Source organism: Astatotilapia calliptera, chromosome 10 (genome assembly GCF_964374335.1).
Source record: "Astatotilapia calliptera chromosome 10, fAstCal68.1, whole genome shotgun sequence".
NCBI classification, from domain to species: domain Eukaryota; kingdom Metazoa; phylum Chordata; class Actinopteri; order Cichliformes; family Cichlidae; genus Astatotilapia; species Astatotilapia calliptera.
Window position 1 is genome coordinate 25,833,857 of NC_137431.1, and position 22,977 is coordinate 25,856,833.

General features: G+C 41.7%; 1 protein-coding gene across 2 annotated transcripts; it reads right to left on the reverse strand.

Annotated features, from left to right (window-relative positions):
- Positions 1-1,231: 1,231 nt before the first annotated feature.
- fgfr4 (fibroblast growth factor receptor 4) lies at positions 1,232-19,352 on the reverse strand. 2 transcript variants are annotated; one of them, XM_026181796.2, is made up of 21 exons: positions 18,614-19,352; positions 16,436-16,654; positions 13,297-13,484; positions 13,059-13,209; positions 12,865-12,915; positions 11,954-12,223; positions 11,727-11,816; positions 11,479-11,645; positions 11,260-11,383; positions 10,184-10,374; positions 9,753-9,891; positions 9,338-9,531; positions 9,099-9,244; positions 7,552-7,673; positions 7,340-7,450; positions 6,986-7,176; positions 5,329-5,451; positions 4,717-4,787; positions 3,163-3,300; positions 2,802-2,907; positions 1,232-2,187 (listed from the first exon to the last, which is right to left on the reverse strand). In XM_026181796.2, exons 2-21 carry the CDS (start codon positions 16,521-16,523, stop codon positions 2,011-2,013), a joined length of 2,838 nt encoding a protein of 945 aa, XP_026037581.2. In that variant the 5' UTR covers positions 16,524-16,654; positions 18,614-19,352; the 3' UTR covers positions 1,232-2,010. The 2 variants fall into 2 exon arrangements, with proteins under 2 accessions (XP_026037581.2, XP_026037580.2); XM_026181795.2 differs by having other exon boundaries at positions 16,436-16,657; positions 18,614-19,311.
- Positions 19,353-22,977: the final 3,625 nt, after the last annotated feature.

The following is a 22,977-nucleotide window of genomic DNA, read 5'->3' on the forward strand; positions in this document are numbered from 1 at the left end:
TGTTTTTCTTCAAAGACAATAAAATGATTGATGAATTTACAGCATCTTTTTAAAGTAAAACCCTCCTTTTTTCTATTTGAACATATTAAAGATATGAAGGTTTTGGGCTGGCGATGCAAATATTGTTTAGGTTTGTCTGCAGTCAGCTCCAGGAGGTGGGTTGAGAATCAGTTGGCATTTTAGCCCACAGGGGAATTGTCTACAGCTGGTCCTGGTGGCAGTGGTGGGGCTGCAAATCTGAATTAAGATTTGTAATTTAAAAGATGGAGGCTTTGTGGATAAAGATAGGGAGAGAAGAGGAGATATTACCATAATAAGAGCCTCTTCATTTGCACACAAGCCCAAGCTATGCCCACAACACCACCCCCAAACTCCCTCTGGTCTGTAGTCACACCCATTAAGCCTGCAAAGCTTTCATTGTCCAGCCAGGCTGCGGACCTGAGGACCTATTGCCAACAGATCTGGCTGGGTGAAGGGTTACACGGAGACAATAGGTGTCCCTCCCCCTCCTCCCTTATTTGAAATCAATCACACAGGCTTTCACATTCAGTGTCCCCCACCCTCCCCATGCTGCTCAGCAGTGACACTGGGCTTGGGCCAGCTCCCAACAGAGTCCTCATGCTAAAATCGTCAGTGCTCCTTTCAGAACGAGTCCCACCCTGGACACACTGTCCCTCACGGAGCATTAATGTAAGAGTAGAGCTGTTGTTAAAGGAGCACCACGTAATGTCGCCTCAAAGGTCATGTGGTAGCTTGTATGAGTAAACAAGCCACACTCGCAACCTCTGCTTCTTTGAGACACGTTCAAAACTTATCTCAACTGTCTTCTTGTGGTTTTGAACCTTGTCTTCGACTTGAGATTAAAAACAAAAAGGAAAATTCTGGGAGGGGGGGGGCGGACTTTGTTCCCAAATTTCCCAAGCTGAGGTCATGCTTAAAGGCCCAAGCTATCTATTTTTTTTCTTGCCACAAAAGCACTTAAGGCTTTAATTGTTAATGGATTTTTCATGTCTCAGTCAATCAGTCATAATTCAAAATAAGATCTGCTTTTTTAGATTTAGGGATGCTGTTGGAGATAAATATGAATAAGCTGGTATTTTGGAAAGAAATAGATAGCCCATGACATGACAGGTTTGGCACTTGATTAAATTCCTCTCTTCTTTTGCCCCCAATAGCCTTCACTTGTTGTGTCATTCAGAATAATTTATAAAAGGCAATTGTCTTTCTGTTGTTGATATGTACATAACAATAGTTTAATATTCTAATATATTCACAGGAAATCATCGATTCAGGCACTTTGCTGCCACTACAGCAACTTCTTAGCATGAGAGATCCTGAGATTTAAGACTGTTTTCTCCTTAAATAAGCAACACAAAAGTAATATAATCTTATATAAACAGATTTATATTTAACAATCAGTTTCTTATCTTCTATCATAGCAAAATAAATCTTTTGTTTTTTTGTTTTTGTCAAAATGTCTTTATGACCGAGGTTTTCCAGCCCTGGTTGTGGGTCGAGTTTGTGGAGGAGATCTTTGTCTGCTGCCTTAAAAGAGAGAAAGCACTTAAAGGCATTTCAAGTACCAGGGTCACTTCTGTTGAGCTTTATGCCTCCAAAGCTAAAACTGTTCTTGGGCACTGTTCCACAACTGATAGTCCAAAGTACCGTGATTGGTTTGTCTTCCTTTCTTCTGTCCATGATGTAACACTTCAAAACTCCACCTTGGTGTCAAGCGTAGTGTCCTTGGTGCTCCATGTGCAGAGGTGTGTGGCTGTGCATGTATTTGTGTGTGTACGTGTGTTTACAAATGCTATCTATATTCCAGGGCTTTGTCGGATGCCATAGTGGAGGTCCAATGAACAACATCGCATGAATAAATCTTTAATTTACCTTTAGAAAGGAGCAGCAGTCCTTCAGTTTGGGAGCCAGAGGATGTTACTTCATTCAAAAGCCCAAAGTAGTGTTTCCCAACTGTAGTGTTGTGTTTGTACGTGTGTGGTGTTCGTGCGCCTATCGAAGAGCCGTCTTCGTGTCTATCCGAGAGTGCACGTCCTGGTAGCCCAAGAGGCAGGGGTCGGTGGATAAGGCATCATGGGTAAAAACTGAGTCGTTGTCAGAGGAGCAGGAGCTGGATGTGTCCTCGCATGAAGGAGAGTATTGTTCAAAAGGCGTTGACAGATCCAAGTACTGAGGGGAAGAGGAAGTTGAATTAATAAAAAGAAATTCTAGAGAAATGCACAAATAAATGTTTTTGAAAATTTTCAGTAAAAATCAATAAAGATTGAACTTGACTGGCTATCACACTGCTATTGAACACATTTTGGAGAGTTGTTTTCATCATAGTTTTGGACCACCAGGTCAGCACAGACTGGTTTTGGATTGGTTGCTTTAAAGATTGTTATGAATGTATCTAAGCTCATGAACACCTAAAAGCAAACAAATCAAACATGTTAACTTCTGGCACATCTGCAAAGGAATAACAAAAAGTGCTGCAATTTCAGCAGCCAAACACTGTTTGATTTTGTGTTTATTGCTTTGAGTTTATAGGATCAGAAATCTGCTCAGCTCAAGCAGTCTGCGTGCTGAACATCTGGGCTGCAGATTGTTGGTGTCAATGAAAATGTGTGCACACATCTTTATGGTTGCAGACGTAACTGTGTGTTTGTGAATGAGTCTGAAACCTATAGGACTACCATGAGTTTTATAAAGTGAACAGAAGGATAAATTGTACAACAGCAGACTTACACATAACACAGGAACATTTACAGGTGGATAGATTGGTATATATGTTTGAAACCTACCTCGTCAGAAATGGACAGGAGCACCCTGTCCAGTTCCTCAACCAGCTGTTTGAAGGTTGGTCTCTGGGTGGGAACAGCATGCCAGCATTCACGCATCATCATATAGCTGCAGGAAAAAAAATAGAAGGATTGTTTAAAAATCCACATAATTTACCATAGGGCACATGTTACCACTGCATTCTTTAGAAAAGATCTGGACAAAAATGTGCTACACTAAAGATATGTAGTTACTGGTGGTAGCTTTAGTGGATCCAGTTTATTTACTGCTCTTTACTTGTCTGCTACAATGTTTCTTAGAATAGATAGGCATGTTTGCTAACAGTTGAGAGTAAAGTTTAAAAAGAAAAGAGGGCTTGCTTACAGTTCGTGTGTGCAGTTTGATGGTTTGTCCATGCGATGTCCTTCCTTCAGCAGCTTAAAAAGTTCCTCAACAGGGATACCAGGGTACGGTGAACCGCCCAGTGTGAATATTTCCCACATCAATACACCAAATGACCACCTGAACACAGAAAGGACGCATCGGTGATTTCTTTAGTATGAAGCAATTGTTCTCAACTGGATTCGTTCAGCAGTAACCATGGGATAAGTAGAAAGATTAACTCCACTATTAAACAACTGGGCTCATCTGAAGAGTTAAATATATATTTAGTTTTGGCTGCTCCCTTATTTCCCAAGGGCTCGCCACAGATGGATCTTCGCATTTTGTTTGGTGCAGATTTGATGCCAGATTCCTTTTTGAAACAACCCTCCACTTTATCCAGGCTTGGGATAGGCAATAGGGGTATTGAGGTTTTGCAGACACGTGAGCAGTAACCACATGTGTGAATTGTGACAGCTATGGTGACAATATAGGATCAAGTGAATAAAGCCACAGCCATACATACTTAGAGGCTGATCCATGGCTACCTGTCAGCAACTTGTCTTGAGGGAAAAACAAAGATTCCCAAACTTGTTGCAAGATGTTGCTGGAGGTTGATGGCAGTTGCTGGGAAAATAATTGCTAAAGGCCCAGTTTGTGCCTATTCCCAGAGTCAAAGTAGCGATCTTTCATAGGTAAAGTGAACAGGTTAGCCACTATACCGTGGGCTCACTATAATGCTGAGGAGTTAAAAGTAGAAAAAAGCAGTTGAAACAGCTCACTAAAGCTAGAGATAATGATAAACTGTGAAGACACAGTAGCTAACTACATTTTTAAATAAAAAAATCTTTAGTTAACATTTTTGCTAGCAGTTACATTACTAGCTAAAAATACGTATTTAAAGATGAACAGTTGAAATGGCTGACTAAAGGTACAAACAACATTTTTAAATTAACAGTGAATACAGTTAAATTGGTTGCTTATAGATCATAAATAAAGTAGCAGCTAAAAGTGGCATATAAATAATAAGCTAAAACTTTAATAATTAAAAAGAAAATGTTCTAACTACAACTAAGAAACTTGTAGTTGTGGGCGATCGTGGCTCAAGAGTTGGCAGTTTGTGTCCTTGGGCAAGACACTTCACCCGTTGCCTACTGGTGGTGGTCAGAGGGCCCGGTGGCGCCAATGTCCGGCAGCCTCGCCTCTGTCAGTGCGCCCCAGGGCAGCTGTGGCTACAATGTAGCTTGCCATCACCAGTGTGTGAATGGGTGGATGACTGAATGTAATGTAAAGCGCTTTGGGGTCCATAGGGACTAAGTAAAGCGCTATACAAATACAGGGCATTTACCATTTAGTTGTCCAGATCTAAAATGATTTTAACTGAACACATTTGAAAATGAAAGGTTTTCTTGATGTTGCTGTAAAAACATTGGATATCACTCGTTAGCCTTACGGAGAAAAGGTTTCAAGGAGTTTGAGTACAAGTTTAGACAAGATGTGAGAAGGAAGGTATAACACTGATATTTTTGAGACTTTACTGTGATGAGTTGAACTTACACATCACTCTGGTGAGTGTAGACTCTGTCAAACAAAGCTTCTGGTGCCATCCACTTCACTGGTAGTCGTCCCTGAAGAGCAGACACGAACACGTTAGAGCCTCTCACTACCCAAACTTAACCAGAATCTCATCCTAGTTAGTTGCGCCATGCTCCTGCATGTCTCTCATATGATCTTTCCCCTACTCGCTCTTCATCAACTCTTTTCTAATTAAGTCCCATTAAGCCTGCTGCCAGTCAGAGGAAAACATCAAACATCTGGTTTCAGGAGTATTAAAACTGTAAAGGAAACCAGTCAGTAATAAAATGACTAAGGGGCAGATAGGTTTATAAGCAGCCGTAGATATATATGTACCTACCATGTACAGTACTCACGGGAAAGGGTTGTACAAACTGATTGCTAACAATACTGCAGTAGTATTTCTGAGCAAAAAGACATTAGATCGAGGCACTTAAAAATAGTATTTTTCCTTTGAAACTTGATTTGAGATGTCAATATTTTAGCTAGCTATGCTGGAAAATTTAAAAGAATAACGACAGCTTAGCTGCACCCTAGTCTGGGTGTTAGAGGCGCAAATTCCTAAAACAAATGCTCCTTAGAAATGTTACTCACATTGGTGGTTTTCTTGTAGTAGTCAATCTGGTGGACTCCTCTGGCCAGGCCAAAGTCAGCAATCTTCATCACATTGTCCTCGGTCACCAGAACATTCCTGGCTGCCAAATCTCTGTGGATGCACTGCAAAGAGAAAAGAAGGGGATGAAAAATTCCCAACACGAGCTGTTGAGTCTCCAGATTAAATAAACAGATTTTAAAAATTTGGAGAAAAAAAAACACACACACACAATATATATATAGTTTCTAAATATATTGCATGTTTCTTTTGATTTTTAGATAACTGTACGACTTATTTCTCCCAATGCATGACAAGCTCTCAGATTTGTGGCGTGACATTTCCCTGTCTGAAAATGCTGAGGTTGGGGAGGTAAAAATGACTGACTGCAGATTTCCCAAAAAGTTAAAAGACGCGGGAGCCTAAAATCAACACACGGTGCCTCAGTTTGGTGAGGTCCACAAAAATATAATGTCTTTATATAGAAATCCTGGAGTTTTAAGAAAAACAACCCTTTGCGAGGAAAAAAGAAAGCAGTGTTTGCCCACATTGAATGGATGTCATTAAGTTTATTTTGGTTTTCATTTGAAATAGACGTGGGATTTGTGGGGACGTGCGAAATGAGCCAGTCTTGGTTTGTGGGTCTCCCCATAATGGAGGGTTAGATTCAGGCTCCTGCATTCTTCGGAGGCCTTATAGCCAGAAACCTGATGCCTACACCCAGACGAAGGCTCTGCCGGCCTGTTTGCTAACAGATTTATGGCAGCGCTAAAAAGGACAAAGCCATGCAATGAAGGGACGGACAGATGGATGGAGAAGAGTAAACAGGACTGAAGCTGCAGCAGCTCTCTGCTGAGGAATGCCTGTCTGGGAAAGTGACTGGCAGACAAGGAGACATGTTGATATGAAGCACGCAAACATGGTGCATGCTGGGAAATTGAAAGGACAAGAAACATGTGGATGGGGGTAGAAAAAGGAGAACCGACAGGAAGGACAAAGAGAGGAAGAACAGCTGGTGCTGCCTCAACCAGACTAATCAATTTGAAGGCCAAGTCCCAAAATACGATGAATTACATGAAGGAACCTGATCCTTTCAATCAAAACCACATTTCTTATATTACAGCCTCTTTGGGGCATATATAACTCTGAAGACCTAAAGAAGTTTAGTTCTGCCCTCATGCCCTCATTTTATGTCTGCATTACTCTGTGGGGATTCAGACACACTCCAATAGACAGGCAACCTGTCCAGGTTATCAGGGGTTAGGAAAATAGATGGATCAATATGGATACACATCAGTTGGCCCTGTCTCATAAAAAAAGATGTTCCAGTACAGCTAAACTGGATTTTCAATCACATTTTGAGGGAAGTCTGTTTTCTCCCGGACTATGACTGCTTGTATTGTTTAACTAATATGTCTGTATTAGCATATCTTTGCATATCGTTACTTTGCGTTCCTACTGTTGCTGTACTTGTGATACTAATCTGGTTAGTGTCACGAAAGTTTCTACTTTAAGGTGAACAAATGTTTTTTTTTAGAAACCTAAACAAACAGCCAGTAGAAATATTACTGAAAAGTTGGGGAAAAAATCCAGAACTACAAAAGAAATAAGCTATAGTTACTACTTCTAGTACATTTCAACTCTTTATAGAGAGCTTACTCTTTTAGAGGCCAGGTACTCCATCCCTCTAGCCACCTGGTAGGCACAGGACAGCAGGTCTTTAAAGGTGAGCTGCTCTTCAGGCACCTTAGTCACATCAAAGGTGTAATCCATGCCTGGAGGTCGTCGGGCTCGCAGGTACTCCCTCAGACTTCCTTTGGAAGCATACTCCACCAGCACATACAGAGGGCCTGGGTGGGGGCAAGCAAAAACAGGATGAAGGGCTGCAACCACCACAGCTGAAACAATCCCTAAATCAGGCAGATCTTCATTAGATTAATGATAACAAAATGACTTGGGAGGAAAATGAGGAAATGTGTTGGTTCTTATCCAAAATAAAGGTTAGACACTCACCATCCTGTGTACAGACTCCCAGCAGGTTGATAATGTTCTTGTGCTTGTCCATCACCTTCATCAACTCCATCTCTGAGATGAGGTCTGCCAGATCTTTGTCTGTGGCGTCATCTGAGAGAGACATGTAGTTTTATTTAGTTGACATGCTGTTATAAGTAAGATCTGCCAAGTTAATCTCAGGAATTATTTCGCTGGTAGTATTCCTTTCTTACCTTTGAGCATCTTGACTGCTACAGTAGTGGCTTGTTCTGGACAGTCCTTGTTGATGCCGTAGGCTTCAGCTCTGACCACCTGACCAAAGCAGCCTTCTCCTAGAGGTTTACCCAATGTTAGACTAGAAAGAGAAAGGGAGTCTTAGTGAAAATAAGTATGTCCAAAAGAAAACTGTACAAATCCATAATTTGAAGCTCCGGTTTCTAAAACTATAGGTTTGATGGAGCCAAAAATGTCTTGCGGGCTTGTTTCTTTTTTGGTTCACACATGATGCGAGCGCTACAATGTTTAAATGAGTACAGATCCCGGCAGCCAAACTAAACTCAGTGAAGAAATACTTTTAGCAAGGAGCAGACGCTTTAAATGTTGTTGAGACTTAACAGTTCAGATTATATATATATATATATATATATATATATATATATATATATATATATATATATATATATATATATATATATATATATATACAGTGTTGGGGAGTAACGGAATACATATACCGCCGTTACGTATTTAAAATACAAAATATGAGTAACTGTATTCCGTTACAGTTACCGTTTAAAAAGGTGGTATTCAGAGTACAGTTACTTTGTTGAAATAAATGGATTACACTGCGGTACTTTCCTGTTTCATTTTGTCGCGGGTCAGGACTGTTTGGGTTTTGTTTGACAGCTACGTTCTGTTGATCCAGGCGGCAGCGCTACGGTTGCCATGGTTACAGGGCGACGCTCTCTCTCTCTCTCTCTCTGCGACTGTGTGTTTCCTGGGTGAGAGAGCGCCTTTTCGTTTTCGTTGTTGTTGTTGTTGTTGTGCTAAGCTAACAGGCAGAATGCTACAAGCATAGCTCTAAAGAATGTAGCATCATGGGCAGTGTAGTCCGTGTTGCAGGGAGAATGGACTGCCATACACGTTATGGGTCTGTGAGCGCGAGGAGGGAGAAAAAGGGGAGTGGAAAGGTACGAGTTGTCATCGAGGAAAAACGGGAGCTGGAAGCATCTAAATATAATAATAACCACTTCAGCCAAGAAGAGTGCCTGACGAGCCCAGTTGTAAGTAAGCTATTAAGACTCGACTGTACACCGTGTTCGTGTTTTCCTCCGAAAACAATAAGTTCCGTTGGAGCAGTCTTTCAACGCCTCTCTCTGTCTCTCGCAAGAAAAGTTGACCCACACAACAAAGTAAAGCTATTTTTCGGCTACGAGCCGACAGGGACCCCGCCGTTTTAGTCAGAGGTCCCTTTACTACAGCTCGGAGTCGCGGACCTTCAGTAATAGTAATAAATCACACAGCAATAGTACATTCACGTTGTTGTAAAAAGCATGATAATATATTAAGTAATCCAAAGTATTCAGAATACATTACTGTCATTGAGTAACGTAACGGAATACGTTACAGAATACATTTTGGGGCATGTATTCTGTATTCTGTAATGGAATACATTTTAAAAGTAACCTTCCCAACACTGCATATATATATATATATATGATACAAAGCATTTGTGATTGATTATCATCTACAGCTCAATAAATAATGACAGATGACTTACTTCTCCCTGGGGAACTCCCAGTCTGGGTCATAGGGCAACTCAAACTCCATGACTCCAGCCAACATTGGTGAACAGCTGGAAGACAGGCGAGCCACCCTCATCAGAGATGCGCTGGACTTCCCTGACGAGTTGGACTCCACTGAGTACTGAAGAAAGAGATAAAGATGTCAGGTTTTAAGAGGTTTGCCTTCAGATGCAGTTGGATCATCCATTGTGTCATAGCAGGTTATGAGACGTACCTGTCTGCGAAGAGGGAACTTGGAAAGCTTCTGCACTGGGAGTGCATCAAATGGCTCCCTTCTGGGGTTGACCTGCATTCGGCACAACACCACGATGACAATGGCCATGATCAGAGCCAGGAATCCACAAGCATAGATAATTATGTCACTATATTTGGTCTCCATTGTTTCCATAGCATCTGCTGCTTCTTCCTCTGCAGGTACAAGACAAAAAATTAGAGGAAAAAAATGTAATTCAATAGGAGAGGGAACTCAAAACAAGAAATGATTAGTTGAAGGTTTGTGGAGTATTTGATGGAAAAAGTGCTATATATCAATGATTAGCTGACCAAAGCAATGCTAAAATATTTTGAAAAGACCATGCAAAGTAGTGTAGAGTGACTTTTTTTATATAGTTACGTTGCTTCGTTCTTACCTGAAATGACAGTGAGCCAGGCAGACTGGTGGGCATAGCCAATTGAATTTCCAGCCAGACAGGTGTACTCTCCAGCATCCTCCATGGTAACTTTGGACAGGTAGAGGACCTCCACCTCGGACATGTTCAGACTGCCAGTCTGCATGACACAAAATGCAATGATGGGGCATGATAAGAGAGCTAGTATTGTGATATTATTCTGTTATTATATGTTACCTTATAGATGTAATCAAAATAGTTGAATTATGATATTGTTGTAGATCATATTATACCCTTTAAAATAGAGTGTGTGATCTGTATGTAGTTTAGTTCTCATTATACTTTTGAGTTAACAGAATATATTCACACTAGGAAGAAGTTAGGTTTGGAAGCTACCAGAGGAGTTGCTGTTAACAACACGTGAAAGGATAGCATCTCGTTGTATTACCAACCTTGAGGACCTGAACGTAGGGGGTCCCGTCAGGACCATAGCGTCTGCCGTTCCTTTCGATGTGCTTGAGCCACTGAATGTGAGGTTGGGCGTCACTGTAGACCTTGCAGTGGAACTGGACATCACTGCCTACCACTGCTGTGGTGTTGGCTGGCAAACCTGCCTGGAGGATCGGCCTGTGGGGTGAACGCTCTGTTTTTGGAGGAAATCACACGGAAGAGGTAAGCAAAGGGAGCAAAGATTCAGACTGAAAAATTGTTCAAAGATCAAGAGAAACCACTCAATGCCTTTTCTCATCTCAAATAAACAGCAGAGCATATGGAGACAAAGGTTAATTTATCTGTTAAGCATGTATGAAGTTTTAGGCAGGTAATGGGTAATCACCTGACTGCCTCTTAAAGACATTCATTTATTTAGTCATTTAAAGCCCACAAAAATGCATGCTTTGCAAATAAGCTCCTTAAAATAGCCAGCAATTGTCATTGTCACCCTCAATATGTTTCTATGCTGGCAAAAGACCAGGAAATGTCATTTTGGAATGAAAATTGGTTCCATTAGCATGCCTATTTGCCGCTAGTCTCTTTGATCTGTGGTCACTCTCTCTCTCTGATCTTGTTAGCTGCCTCGTTAGTCTTTTCCCCCTGTCAGCAGGGACGGAAACTGACCCTGCGGTGGAGAGATAGCGAACAAACGAACAAACAAACCGCAGCACTGCTCGATCTCTTGTCACAAGTCAGGTAGAAAACTGGAGTGGAAGTCTGACCATCCACATCCTGCCCGCCGCAGCCTGACACCAGGCACCCCTGTCACCATTTGCTCACTCGCTCAGTTATCTCCTCTCTCAGACTGGAGCCTTAAATTTGAAGGAACTCTGCTTTTTTGTGCTGACCAATGCTTTTCAGCCAGATTGTATAATCCAACCAATAAAGATTTTCTGTTATTTATGGCTTTAGTTTAGTGCTTACTCGTGTAAGGGTTGTGTTCTTCACTCTAGATGTCACAAGATATGCTTTTTTGTTTATTTTACTTTTTAAATATGAACATTAAATATGAGAAGCATGATCTTTCATGTCTTACCCAGAACATCAAGAACATAGCTGTGACTGATGGAGCCATACTTGTTCTCTACCACACAGGTATAGTTTCCTCTGTCTGAGGGCACAACACTTTCCATCACCAGGCTCCAGTGCTGGTGTCGTAGCTGGCAGACAAAGTACAAAATGATATGAATAAGAGAGCAAATAAAAACACAATCTGTTTATGTCGCACGAGATGACAAACTGAAACCTTCGTCACCTTGATGCCTCCAATGCGATGCTCTCCTCTAAATTCGCGTCCATTTTTGAGCCAGCGGATGCTCGGCATGGGGCTACCCATAGCTGGACAACGAAACTTCACTGTGTTTCCTGCAGGAACAGCATAGAGTTTCTTCTCCATACGCTGGGGATGTGTCCAATACGGTCCTGCACAGACAAAGAACCGCAAATAAGCCGTTAAAGCACAAAATTCAAGAAATGCAGCTGCTAAATAAACAGCAATTTTACCTCTGTAGAAGTAAACTTGGTCATTTTCAATCTCAGCTGAAGAATCCTCCAAGTCGTTGTCCTCATCGTCGTCCCCAGATCCCAGCGAGTCTGAGACGAAGACATGTCAAAAACCATTTACGGCTGCCTCTAATCCTCATTACTTAAAAGCTTTTTTTTAAAACCAGTGACTTTATATATAAAAAAAATCCAGTAAAGCATCAAAACTGCACTGCGGGTGCTCTTACCTGCCACAGTGATAGTGAAGTTCCTCACAGGCTCTTTGGATCCCCGGAGAACACAAACATAAACACCTGAATCTTCATATGTTACGTCTGTGATTTCCATGATGGCGCCTCGCATCTGGATCCGGGGTGTGGGCAGAACACGTGCACCCTCCTTGTACCAGTTTACAGCCATGCCGGGCCGGGTGCTCATGTCACAGCGCAGTTTTAGGACGTTGCCTGGCTCTAACAGGAGATGCTCTGTGGTGTCCTCACTCAAGTCCTCGAGAACATCTGCTAAAAGCAGGCATGGTATTAGCTTGCGGTGCTGAAGGCTCTTCTCAAGTTTTTATGATCAGTCTGAACACCCTTTTCGAGCTCTCCTTCTCCTTCTCTTTATTTCTTTTGTAGCTCTGATTATCTCACCACAGAGCCCAGTCTAATCGCTATTCCTTCAGTTATGACCTTCAGCTCCTCAAACTCCATTATCTCCAGTCCCCACATACACACAAGCACAATGACATTGCCATGGAGACAGGGCCTTACTGACCCGAGCCACCTCCACTCCCCCTTCCCCTCTTCATCTTTTTGTTCCCCTGTGAATTGTTATGAGACTGAGAGCGATCTGGCTAGCTCTGCAAACTCCCTCAAAAAGAAGCAAAGAAAAGAAACAAGAAGGAAGGGAGACTGAAGCTGATGAACATGTCGCAATGTGACAGCGGTCGCAGAGTGAATATAAGGGGTGGTAAAGGCTCACTAATGATCTAAGAGACCAAAGAGAAGCAAAATCTGTGGAGGTGGATGCCAAGTTTAGAGCTCTCACGGTTGGCAAACATACCACTGTATGGTAAATGTATACTTTCACTTCTCACACCCAAATAGATTTTATTTATTTTTAAAAAGCTCTAAGTGTAAAAGCTCCAGAGTGAGGTTACCTGAGGGGATTTTAGTAGCAGGCATGTCCTCAGTTTGGGAAATGATAATCCCTGTGAAAGGGAAAAGTTGTCATTTAAAAAAAGTAAAGATGTGGGATGTTAAAAATTGACACTAAGCATTTCTATCTAAACAACATAAAAAAATCATATGCCTATAAATCCGAAATATTCATATAATGATAAGTCTGCCTTACCAGGCAGGACCTCCAGCCATGCTGACTGCATGGCCTGCACTGTCTGTCCCGCATGGGTGTTCTCAGCCATGCAGATGTACTCGCCAGCATCCTCCAAAGTGATGTTGGACAGATGGAGAGTATTCACCTTGGATGATATGTTCTGCAGGGGCTGCGTGACAGATTATTTTAGAGTGATGAGAAGAGAACACAGTGCAGAGGACAATAAAACTGCTGACGTTAGCAGATCTGTTCTCACCGTCAGAGCCCTGAGGCCAGGGGGTCCTCCCTGGTTCTGACCTGGTTCGCTGACATTCACCTTCAGCCACTGCACCTTTGTGCTTCCTGGTCTGTGGACTTTACACATCAACTTTGCCTGACCACCAACCACTGCTGTGGTGTTTTCTGGGTAACCTGGAACTATCAGAGGCCTAGTGACCCGAAGATCTGGAAACCAAATGTGGAGATGGAGGAGAGAAACTCAGAAAAGACAGATGATCAGTCATATCTTTTTCCTGTTATTGAGATTTGTTTCATTGTTATATTTCAGATCAGTGACAGCCTCCTTATTTACTCTTTCTCTCAATCTTGAACCTATTTCAGGCTTCACAGTACAGCTATTTTGCAGAATAAAGGAATCAGTAAACTGCTACAAGTCGTCGTAGTCTCAATAACCAAGTGAACAAGGCAAAAATTGTCAAAACACATCCTGGCGGTTTCATTTTACCTCTGAAAGGTCCGGCAACAGAAGCACACCATGTTCCTAAACAACCACAGACATTTAATGCTACCAGGAACCGGTGATAGAGTGCCCTGATAACCCAGCCACTATGGTGTCACCCTCAGCTACAGTGCCATCCATTCAGTGGGTCACTCACCCACTCACTTGCTGGAGCATATGTGCGCCCTGGCTAGGGACCTCGCTTTCTGCTCAGTCACTCAGAACGAGCAATTTTCCAGGGCAATTTTCTGTCTGATTGCTTCCTGCGAGCGCTTAGTGAAAGGCAATCTGTTTCCCTGTCGGAGTGAAGTGCTATCTCTTTTTCCAAACACCAGAGTACACGCAGGTAATCCTTTCAGGAACAAATATACAGTCACTACCTTCTGAGTGGAAAATGAGAAATGGCAGTTGGTCAAAAGCAAATGAAAGAAACACCTTGGAGGCAAACAAACTCAACACTTCGTTTGTTTACAGGGAGTCAGAAACGTGAAATCCCAACAAGTCACAATTTTATCTAGTTAAAAAAAAGTTAGGAAAAAAACCTGTAAATCAGAGAGCTGAAGCACACACACTATACCCACGCTAATGAACTTGCAGAGACAGCGACGGTGCCCCAGAGATGAACTCGCAGCAGAGTGTGAATTGCCACCCAGAGGCGAGGGGGCAAACAAAACACAACACAACACAAACAAACCTGCTCAGCTGGTGCGAGCCAGCCAGCCGGTCGGCCGGCCGGCCGGGCTGGCAGCAGAGCCTCATATGGTACAATGAAGAGGCATTTGTGGCCCAATGCAGGAACGTACAGCAGCAGAGCCCTCAAATATGTACTTTTATCCAATTAGGTTTACTTCCAGCAGGCTAAAGAACTTCCCAGAATTATCCAGTTTCTGATTAACCTTCAAGGAAAATTGCTGGAATTCATTACATTGTCAGTTTGCAGCTCCCACTTATAATTACAAAGCTATAATGGTTTGGGGGCACACATGCATGTAGCATACGCCACCACAGGAAGTATGCATTCAGCATTATTTTATACAAAAGCTGCATTATAGCTACTTCTTATGATGTATAAAATTAATGTCGCTAACAACTGCTGCATTTCCATTTCATAGACATTTGATACATATATATATATATATATATATATATATATATATATATATATATATATATATATATATATATATATATATATATATATATATATATTATTTTTAAACAAAATTGATCATCCAGTCATCCTCTAATCTGTGACATGTGTGGTTGAATTATGTCTTATGTTTTATTTTTGGTGATTTACAGTCAAGTACAGAGTTTATAGACAAAAATCTTAACTTAGACTTTTATATAATCTAATGATGTAGCAGGGAAAAAAATCTGGACTGAAAATGAGTTTTCCTTTTGCTGCAGCATACAATTAGCAACATTAGATATATAATTATATTTGACATGCGCTCGGAGCGGGTTTCAAATTAGTAACTGAACATAAAATACCCACAGAATTGTTTCAGGTGATTATTAAAAGCTTAGTTAAAGTTTGTTTATAGCCTACTACAAGATTTAGTTTGGATAAATAAATAAAGTTGGCAGCTTGGAAGGTGTAGATTCTATTATATACCAGAAGTTAGGAAAATGCCGGTCACTGTTTCAAGGCCAGTTGCTGCTTTTACAGCTCTTGTTTTTCTTGACTTTGGACATTATGGTGACCATCAATCAAAGCACCAGTACATGAACTGGTGCAGACAATTTATGCATGTAAAATACAAACCCTGATATCCGGTGCATGCTATTAAAATCTAACTGCTTTTATAACTGTTTGACTATTTACTCACATCTCTTGAGGGGCTTTTTTTGAAGCCCCCTCTTGCACACTGTCGTCGGAACAACAAGTCCCGGCTGGCCTCGACAGCCCTGCAGTCTAAACTGGAGCCACAGAGACGGCTTCTGTTCTCTGTGCCTCAGGGACAACCATCCACCTCGACTTTCATCAATCTACACACATCCTCAAAAAGAATGTCACCCCAAAGTCCTCTAATCTTAAGTATTAAGCCAGTTTATTTTGCAGCAGAAGATAAAATTATTATCACACATAATAGTTTCGTTTTTGAAAGCTGGCTGTATAAAAGGCTGATTGTGGCTTACCTCAGTAGAAACATTTTAATGGCACCTTAAACTAACAGTGCCTGGTGCACTGCATTGGCTTCTGTTTATAAAGCATCAGTGAGAAGGCCCTGCCACCCCCCCCCCCCCCCCCCTCCCCATCCTCTACAGCTGGCAGGCAGCCAGGCAGATTTACACTTCCGTGCCTCAGGGCCCCGGACAGATCGGGTAGCGCCGTTTACAAACGCTGAGAGCTTCCGACTTCTTCGCTCTTTCTGACTCTCGCCTACAAGCTCTCGTAATCATTTTTCTGTCACCCTGCCTCCCTCTGGACTAAACTTTCTAAGGAGGGAAGGTGGACTGGTCCACACAATTCCAGATACATAACATATTTTTAAGAATTTAAAGCAGCTTCACTCCTAGTCAACAGATGAATAAAAATGAGACCTGCTATCTGGCTGTGATCAACCCCCCCCCTCCCCAGCCATATGCTTATCTAAGGTTTATGCAAAGACAAACCCCAAGTGATCAAGTTAATACTAACTGTGTGATATCAGAGCAGAATTTCCTGACTTACCTTTTATTCTTAAGCCATCGGTGGTTCTGGCCGTGACTCTGACCACCAAACAGAGCAGCAGAATACAGAACAAGCAGACCCGCATCATCTTCTGTGGGTGACGTGCGTGTTTTGTGGGCTAAAAGGGAAAATTAAATGTTGGAAGCCTATTCCGGGCCTCACACTCCACTCGCTGGCATTGGCAACTTCAGAGACCCCCAAAGTCTGTAAACGTGGAGCCTGCTGGGAAAAACAAACACATGGCAGACAGTTATCTGCTGATCAGAAACCTGATTCTCTGAAGAGATCTAGCAGGGGAGCAGCTAAAGACACAAACTTTTCTGTTCACTTTTAAGCCAGATGGCAAAAACACAAACAATTGTCAGGCCAAATAGTTAAAGAGAGAGCCTGTATTGACTGTGAGCAGCTGTATTCTTAACCAGATGTCCTGCTATCTGTCCCACTCGTATGCCTCACATTGTCCAGGCTCTCCTGCGTGATGAATAAGGAGCAGGGCTGTTACTGCCTGTTGTTTGTCAGTGGATGGTGCTTGGTCTGTCCCGGGATAATGGGCCCTTACTAGGAAAACACTTGAAACTTGCCAGGAAGCTACAGAATCTGAAGGAGCAGCAGAGAGATTGGACTAAAAGTTGATGAGACTTCAGGTTCAGGAGGTGGAAACCCAAAGACAGGAGGAAAACAGTGAAATGGGTGATGGTAGTGGGTTTTCAAAATCTGAAATGCACTGGTGTTCTTACCTAGACCCAGATCTGGTAACAGGGCCAGCTACAAAGGCAGTTTTATGATTGGTCATTGTATTTTCCCTACTTAATCTGTGAATCTATAAAATGCTATGGTGCCTTGAAATGTTTTTTTTAATCTAACAAACAGTCCAGAACCACAGTGATATCCAGCTTACTATTAAAGAAGTCAATGAAAAGCAGCAACTCCTCAGAAATAATGGGGGGAAACAGAAAAAGCAGAAAGTTGATTACTAATGAATTAATAATATTGACTTTCACTTTATGAACTGAAGTTTCAACTCAAATAAACAATTGCAACTATTTTTCAGCTCAAAATAATTTTCACAGTATTGTTAGCTGTGAGTTTTACCTCCAGATGTTGTTATACGTTAGGAATGATCGATAAACCTGTTTCAAACATTTTGACTCGCATAGAAAGTGATATTGAAGTACAGAGGTTATTAAAGCGGTCTAAGCATCTGAATGCGGACAAACAGTAAACTGACAGTCTGTAGGAACGCTAAAGGAATAATACACTGGTTTTCTTTTTTCTGCTGCAAGCACAGCAAACTGAGCACAGGCGCCAGATCCTGGTGCGTGCGCTCCATGTAGGCAGGCCGCGCCCACACACACACAGATACGCACGCACGAACACATACACACACTGTTTAAAGAACCAGCTTGCTGAATGAAACGTATTCTTTCTCAATTAAGGACTGGAAAACATTTTTCTCCTGCTGCTGCTAATTCCGCTGGCACGCAGCCTCCCCGTATTCAGCTGGAGCCAAAAAACTTCTGCTGTATTGTACTTTTATATTTCAGTACCATAATCCACGCTCAATAAAGCACCTAAGAGCTGTATTAATGTCACACCGTGCGTGTAGTTTACAATCAACTCAAGAACCGACGAATGAGAATCGTTGTTTGTTTCACAGTTAAACCTAGAAGTTTGTAATTTTGGAGCCCGCACGTGAGCCCCCCAGTCAAAAACTTTGATCTGCAGAATAAAGGAGCTGATAGTGTTTAGATAATGTTCCTGAAAAATACTTTAATTAAATGTTAAAAAGGATGATCAATCTTTCTTTCACGCGTTAATGGCACTTGTGGTCTGATGAAGTTCAAACTCCGCTTTGGGCGATATAAACAATCTTTTCTCCTGACAAGTGGAAAGTTCAGTGTCTACTAATTGATCTGTTTTGCTTTCATTGGGAAACACACATAAAATTATAAATCTTTCGTCTCTAAACCCCCCGATTAACTTAAAATTAACTCGTTGGTGGGTGAAATTACACTGTGTGTTCTATCAGTCCTATTCGGTTTTTTTCATGATGGATGGTGGCATTATATGATCTATAACTCTCTGGTAATCTAGCCCCCGGTCCGCCGTGCCTGCTGATAGGACAAAAATGAATGAAACTCAAAGAAGCTCCAGCTGTCTCTGTCTGTTTTCACCCACCTTTGCTTTGGGTCTGTTCTCGCAGTGATAATTGGCACCGGTGTGGAAATCACTCCTTGTCCCGGTTGATCCGAGCGAATATTGAAATCCTCATTTGGAGAGCCACTTTTCCCGGTGTATCCTTCCCAAAAATCAGTCTGTGAGCGTGTTTCAGCTTATGTGTATCCGACTAAAATCGAAGCTGAGCCTTAAATCCATCAAAAAACAGTGGCCTGTTACACGAACGACAGCTGTCGGGCTCTTCCAGTGACCCGGGGGAAAGCGTTGCGATCCCCGGGGCAAAGTCCACTGCAGGCTGCCGCTCAGAAGGCTAAATCCACGGAGATAAAGAAAAACAGTCAGGGAGCGAGGAACTTACGAGTAAGAGTTGTATGAAAATGCTGAAAATGATCCGATTTATAGAGACGGGTACAAAACAAAAACAAACAAAAAAAACCCGTGCCCCGTAGTTCAGAGTCCCTTCTTGGTTACACTGCAACACCGTTTTGGATACGCGCGTCTTTACGCAGCGCTTCTTCAAGTTCCACTGCTCAGTGTGTTTATCCCAATAAGCTCTGCTGATCAAATGTGGGGCTCAGCCTCCCTCCACAGTCCTGTTTCGTTCAACTGCTGAGAGAGAGAGGAGCGAGCGACTGCGACCTTCGCACACCAGCCCTCGTACAGCACCCTGCTGCTCTCTGGACGGCAGTCACAACAACAATGGTCTGAGAGCGGCCAGGGGAGCAGGAGGAGGAGAGAGGAGAGGAGAGGATAAGGGAGGGAGAGAGAGTGAGAGAGGGGAGGGGTACATCCCTGCCACCCCCTCACAAAACAGCCCCATGCTACCAAAGAGCTGGCAAATAAAACCCAAGACTCTCTCCCCCTCTCTCTCCTCTCTGCAGAGTTGAAATCTAAGTCTAACGGTATTCGGTATTAAAATTGCTAGAAGCATTTTTCTCTCATACAGTAATTAGCCACATAAATCACGCCACTGATGAGTTTTTTTTAAGGTGTCATAATTTATTGGGGGTTAATTGCCCTTTTGAAGACACAAATTCAAATTAAGTCGTTTTTGTGAGTGAATGTGTGAGAACTGCCTCCCTGTTTAATTGCCTCAATGAAAAAAAGCTAAACAACACAAAACAAGACAATGGCATTTAAATAAATACAGGCCCTGCTTTAAAAAAATCTGGTTGTCACACTTTGTCTTAATGTTTCCCCTCATTTGGAAGTTTTGATGCATTTTAGTAAAACATATGTGGTAAATTCTCAGAGTTATTAGACTACAGGTCCCACAACTCTTTAATCTTGTGAAGTAAAATGAAGTATTAGCATGCAGCAAAGAAATAGGGTTTCTCCAGGATCAGCATAACATCAGAATTCATGCAGAGATAAGGATAACAACTGATATGACAACAAAGTCAGAAGATGGGAACATAAATCACACAAGTACGCTAATTAAATCATTCCTTCTTCCAGATGCAGTTCAGTCTTCAGCCTCCGTGTCCTATAAAATGTCTTGTGTGCCCTTGGCAGGATATCATCTGCAAACTTTAAAGTAAAGGACAGTGCGTCACTTGAAGCTTTTTATCTCACTAGCAGCTACATATTCTGGTTAAGTCTAATAAATGTCCAGGTTCTTGGGTGTTAGATCCCCATCACCCTCAGAAAGTTAATGTCAGAGGTTTATAAAGAGGTTTTATCCATCTATTCTCACTTAGAAATGTTAGGATAAGATTTGGAATCCTCTCATCAGGTTTCTTTTTTCTGTTGATGTTGAGTCTGTTCTTTCACCTTTGTGTTTCACTTTTTCCCTGCCATGCCTTTACTACTTATAGCAATCTGTGAGAGGCTCTGATCAACAGGACAAGAAACATGTAACCTGCAGCCCATTCCGATTTGTTTTAGTTTCTTTTGGCCAGTTTATTAAATATATCAGATGCTGACCAACATGCTTTACAGAAAGCAGTTAAAACAATCCTTTAACCTAGTGGAGAAAAATAAGGTGTATGCTAATAACATCAATTTCTAGGAGTAATTTTGTGTGTAATCACAGTGCATTTTTTGCTTTTCACACACCATTGTACACAATATGTTCTGGAGTAAGAAAAGCCTAGCCCTGTCACTAACCCTTACCATTTTGGATGTCATGCAACAGCCATACCCTATCCTACCCTTATGTGTTAAATCTGGAATTTCAACTATGAGCCAGTAAGTAAAATTTGATGGAAGGACTGGATCAGCAGCAGATTAGACCCCATGGCTTTGGATAATACATATGGGAGCAAAGTTCAGCTGTCTGCATATTTTTAACCTTGCGGAACATGAAAAACTCAAGGAAGAGCCTTCAAAACTCAGTTATGTCTTATCACAATATGCTGTACATTTATCATAACTGGTTTTGCATGATCAGACTTGCAAGCTAGCTAACCTGTTATCCTATAAATCCCCAAAGCACTTAAACTCCACCAATAAATTCATTTCAGCCTCGGAGAAATCCTTTAGAATTACTGTTTTTTTTTTTCCTCTGCTGCACAGTTTTTATTGTGAAGAAAGACAGGAAGGGCAAAAGAATAAGGGGGCAATCGCAAGCTGCGAAGGTCCTGGCCCGATTCAAACATGGTTACATGATACCTGCTTCAGCCAGCAGGATGATTAAAGAAATCTAAGACTTTAGCTGTGCCTCCAAGAAAGCTCTGCCACCTTCAAAATATGAGATCCAAATAAATCACAAACACAAGGAAAGGATCAAGCAGCACACTCCGTTTACTTTTATTCGCAGGTCAAACTCTTCCAGTGGCCCAAATATGAGCGTGTTTAGCTGAAATTTATGTGTCGAAATAAATTCCAGATTTGACCTTTGACACTGCATGCTGCTACGTCAGGTCAGACTCAGCTTTACAGCGAAAGGCAAAGTACACAAATAAACGAGCTAGTGTGGAAGTCATAAAGCAGATAAGAGCTGTGCTAATGCCAACTATGTGGTCAACTGGTGGGACAGCCTCAAAATGTGTGTGTGCGTGTGTGGGGACATAAATCAGTTTACACGGGTACACTGGGTGGGAAGTTTGGGGCACCTTGTTTGGTTTTTGTGAACCAGTAGCAAGTCGGCATGACATAAATCTTTAAATCTAAGTGTAAAGATGTGATAGGATAAGAAGGGATCATGCAAGATCATGAAGGTAGACCTTGAGATAACAAATAAAAGCCAATATAATGTTCTCTGAGGTAGAGGAAACACAACTTTGTTTGTGTAACTGTTAGCTTGCAAAGTACAGCAGCACAGCCCAGATCCCACAAATGATTAATTCGAGGTCGCCCTCCAAGTTTGGCTTGATCTGGGGTCAGAAAGTGAGGTGTGTATGTGTGTGTTTAGGCCTGTGATACCTGTGTTTTGGGAGGGAATAGCAGCGTTAATGATAATGCTCCTTGTTGTTGTGCTAATGAGATACAGTTGGTATTGCTGCCACTTCAATTGCTTCACACACTTACCACACAGTTCTTACAATGAAACCCATTGACACGCCCCTAACTTAGACGCTTTAAGCAAATGCACCGAGTTTGGAGGAGCTAACGTCCGTTTGCTTGGCCGAGCTGCTTCACTTTGAACACAGCACAGTTATCAGTGTCCCCCACAGAAGAAAGAGAATTTGTGGCAAAAGAATTGAGGACTGTTAAATTATAAATAAGACTGCCAGCAGTACACAGACCAAACATTTCAGCCACGTGTATTCTATTTACACTAAAAGTCATTTAAAAGGAATTTAAGTTCTCTCTCAGTTGGCTGTTCTACAGTCAAAATTACAGTGGTTCAGGTCAAAATAAGAGGCACCATTTAGATTTTAATTGGAATATTTATTATGCTTATATGATTATTCCAACCATTTAAAATGTGCTATATAATTAGGTCAGTGATTGTGGATGTTATTTACAATACATGTGACCTTTGAGTTTGTGGGTCTTTTCCACTTCCACTACAAGAATTAAAATATCTGTGACCTGCAGTTTCCAAAGAAAGATATAATCTTTTGTAATTGTTATATTTTACGTATTGTGTCTTAAGCCAACTTGTATTTCTTCATACTTGAAAACTGAAGCTTTAAAGTCAGTATTTGGTATGACCACCATTATTCTTCATCACAGATTGAACTCTCTTAGGCAAACTTTCTAGCAATTTCTTTAAGCAGTTTTAGGGAATGGTCCTCTGGGGTTCTCCAAGGGCATGCACAACTTTACTCTGGATGTTGGCTGGTTTTGTTCTGTTCTCTGTCAAAATGATCCCACACTGCATCTCTGTGCTTGTCCTGCTCTCACTGCAGTGCTCAGTACTGTTGACCATAATTTTGTACTACAGAGATTAGAGTATGCTGTAGTTATTAAAGGTA

Bases quoted from the DNA above. Each gene is read 5' to 3' on its own strand.
- fgfr4 (XM_026181796.2), bottom strand. From the start codon at position 16,523: ATGATGCGGGTCTGCTTGTTCTGTATTCTGCTGCTCTGTTTGGTGGTC. The intron at 10,375-11,259 runs GTAAGACATGAA...CTCCAAAAACAG, and splicing joins CTATGTTCTTGATGTTCTGG to AGCGTTCACCCCACAGGCCG. The intron at 9,892-10,183 runs GTTGGTAATACA...TGTGTCATGCAG, and splicing joins CCTACGTTCAGGTCCTCAAG to ACTGGCAGTCTGAACATGTC.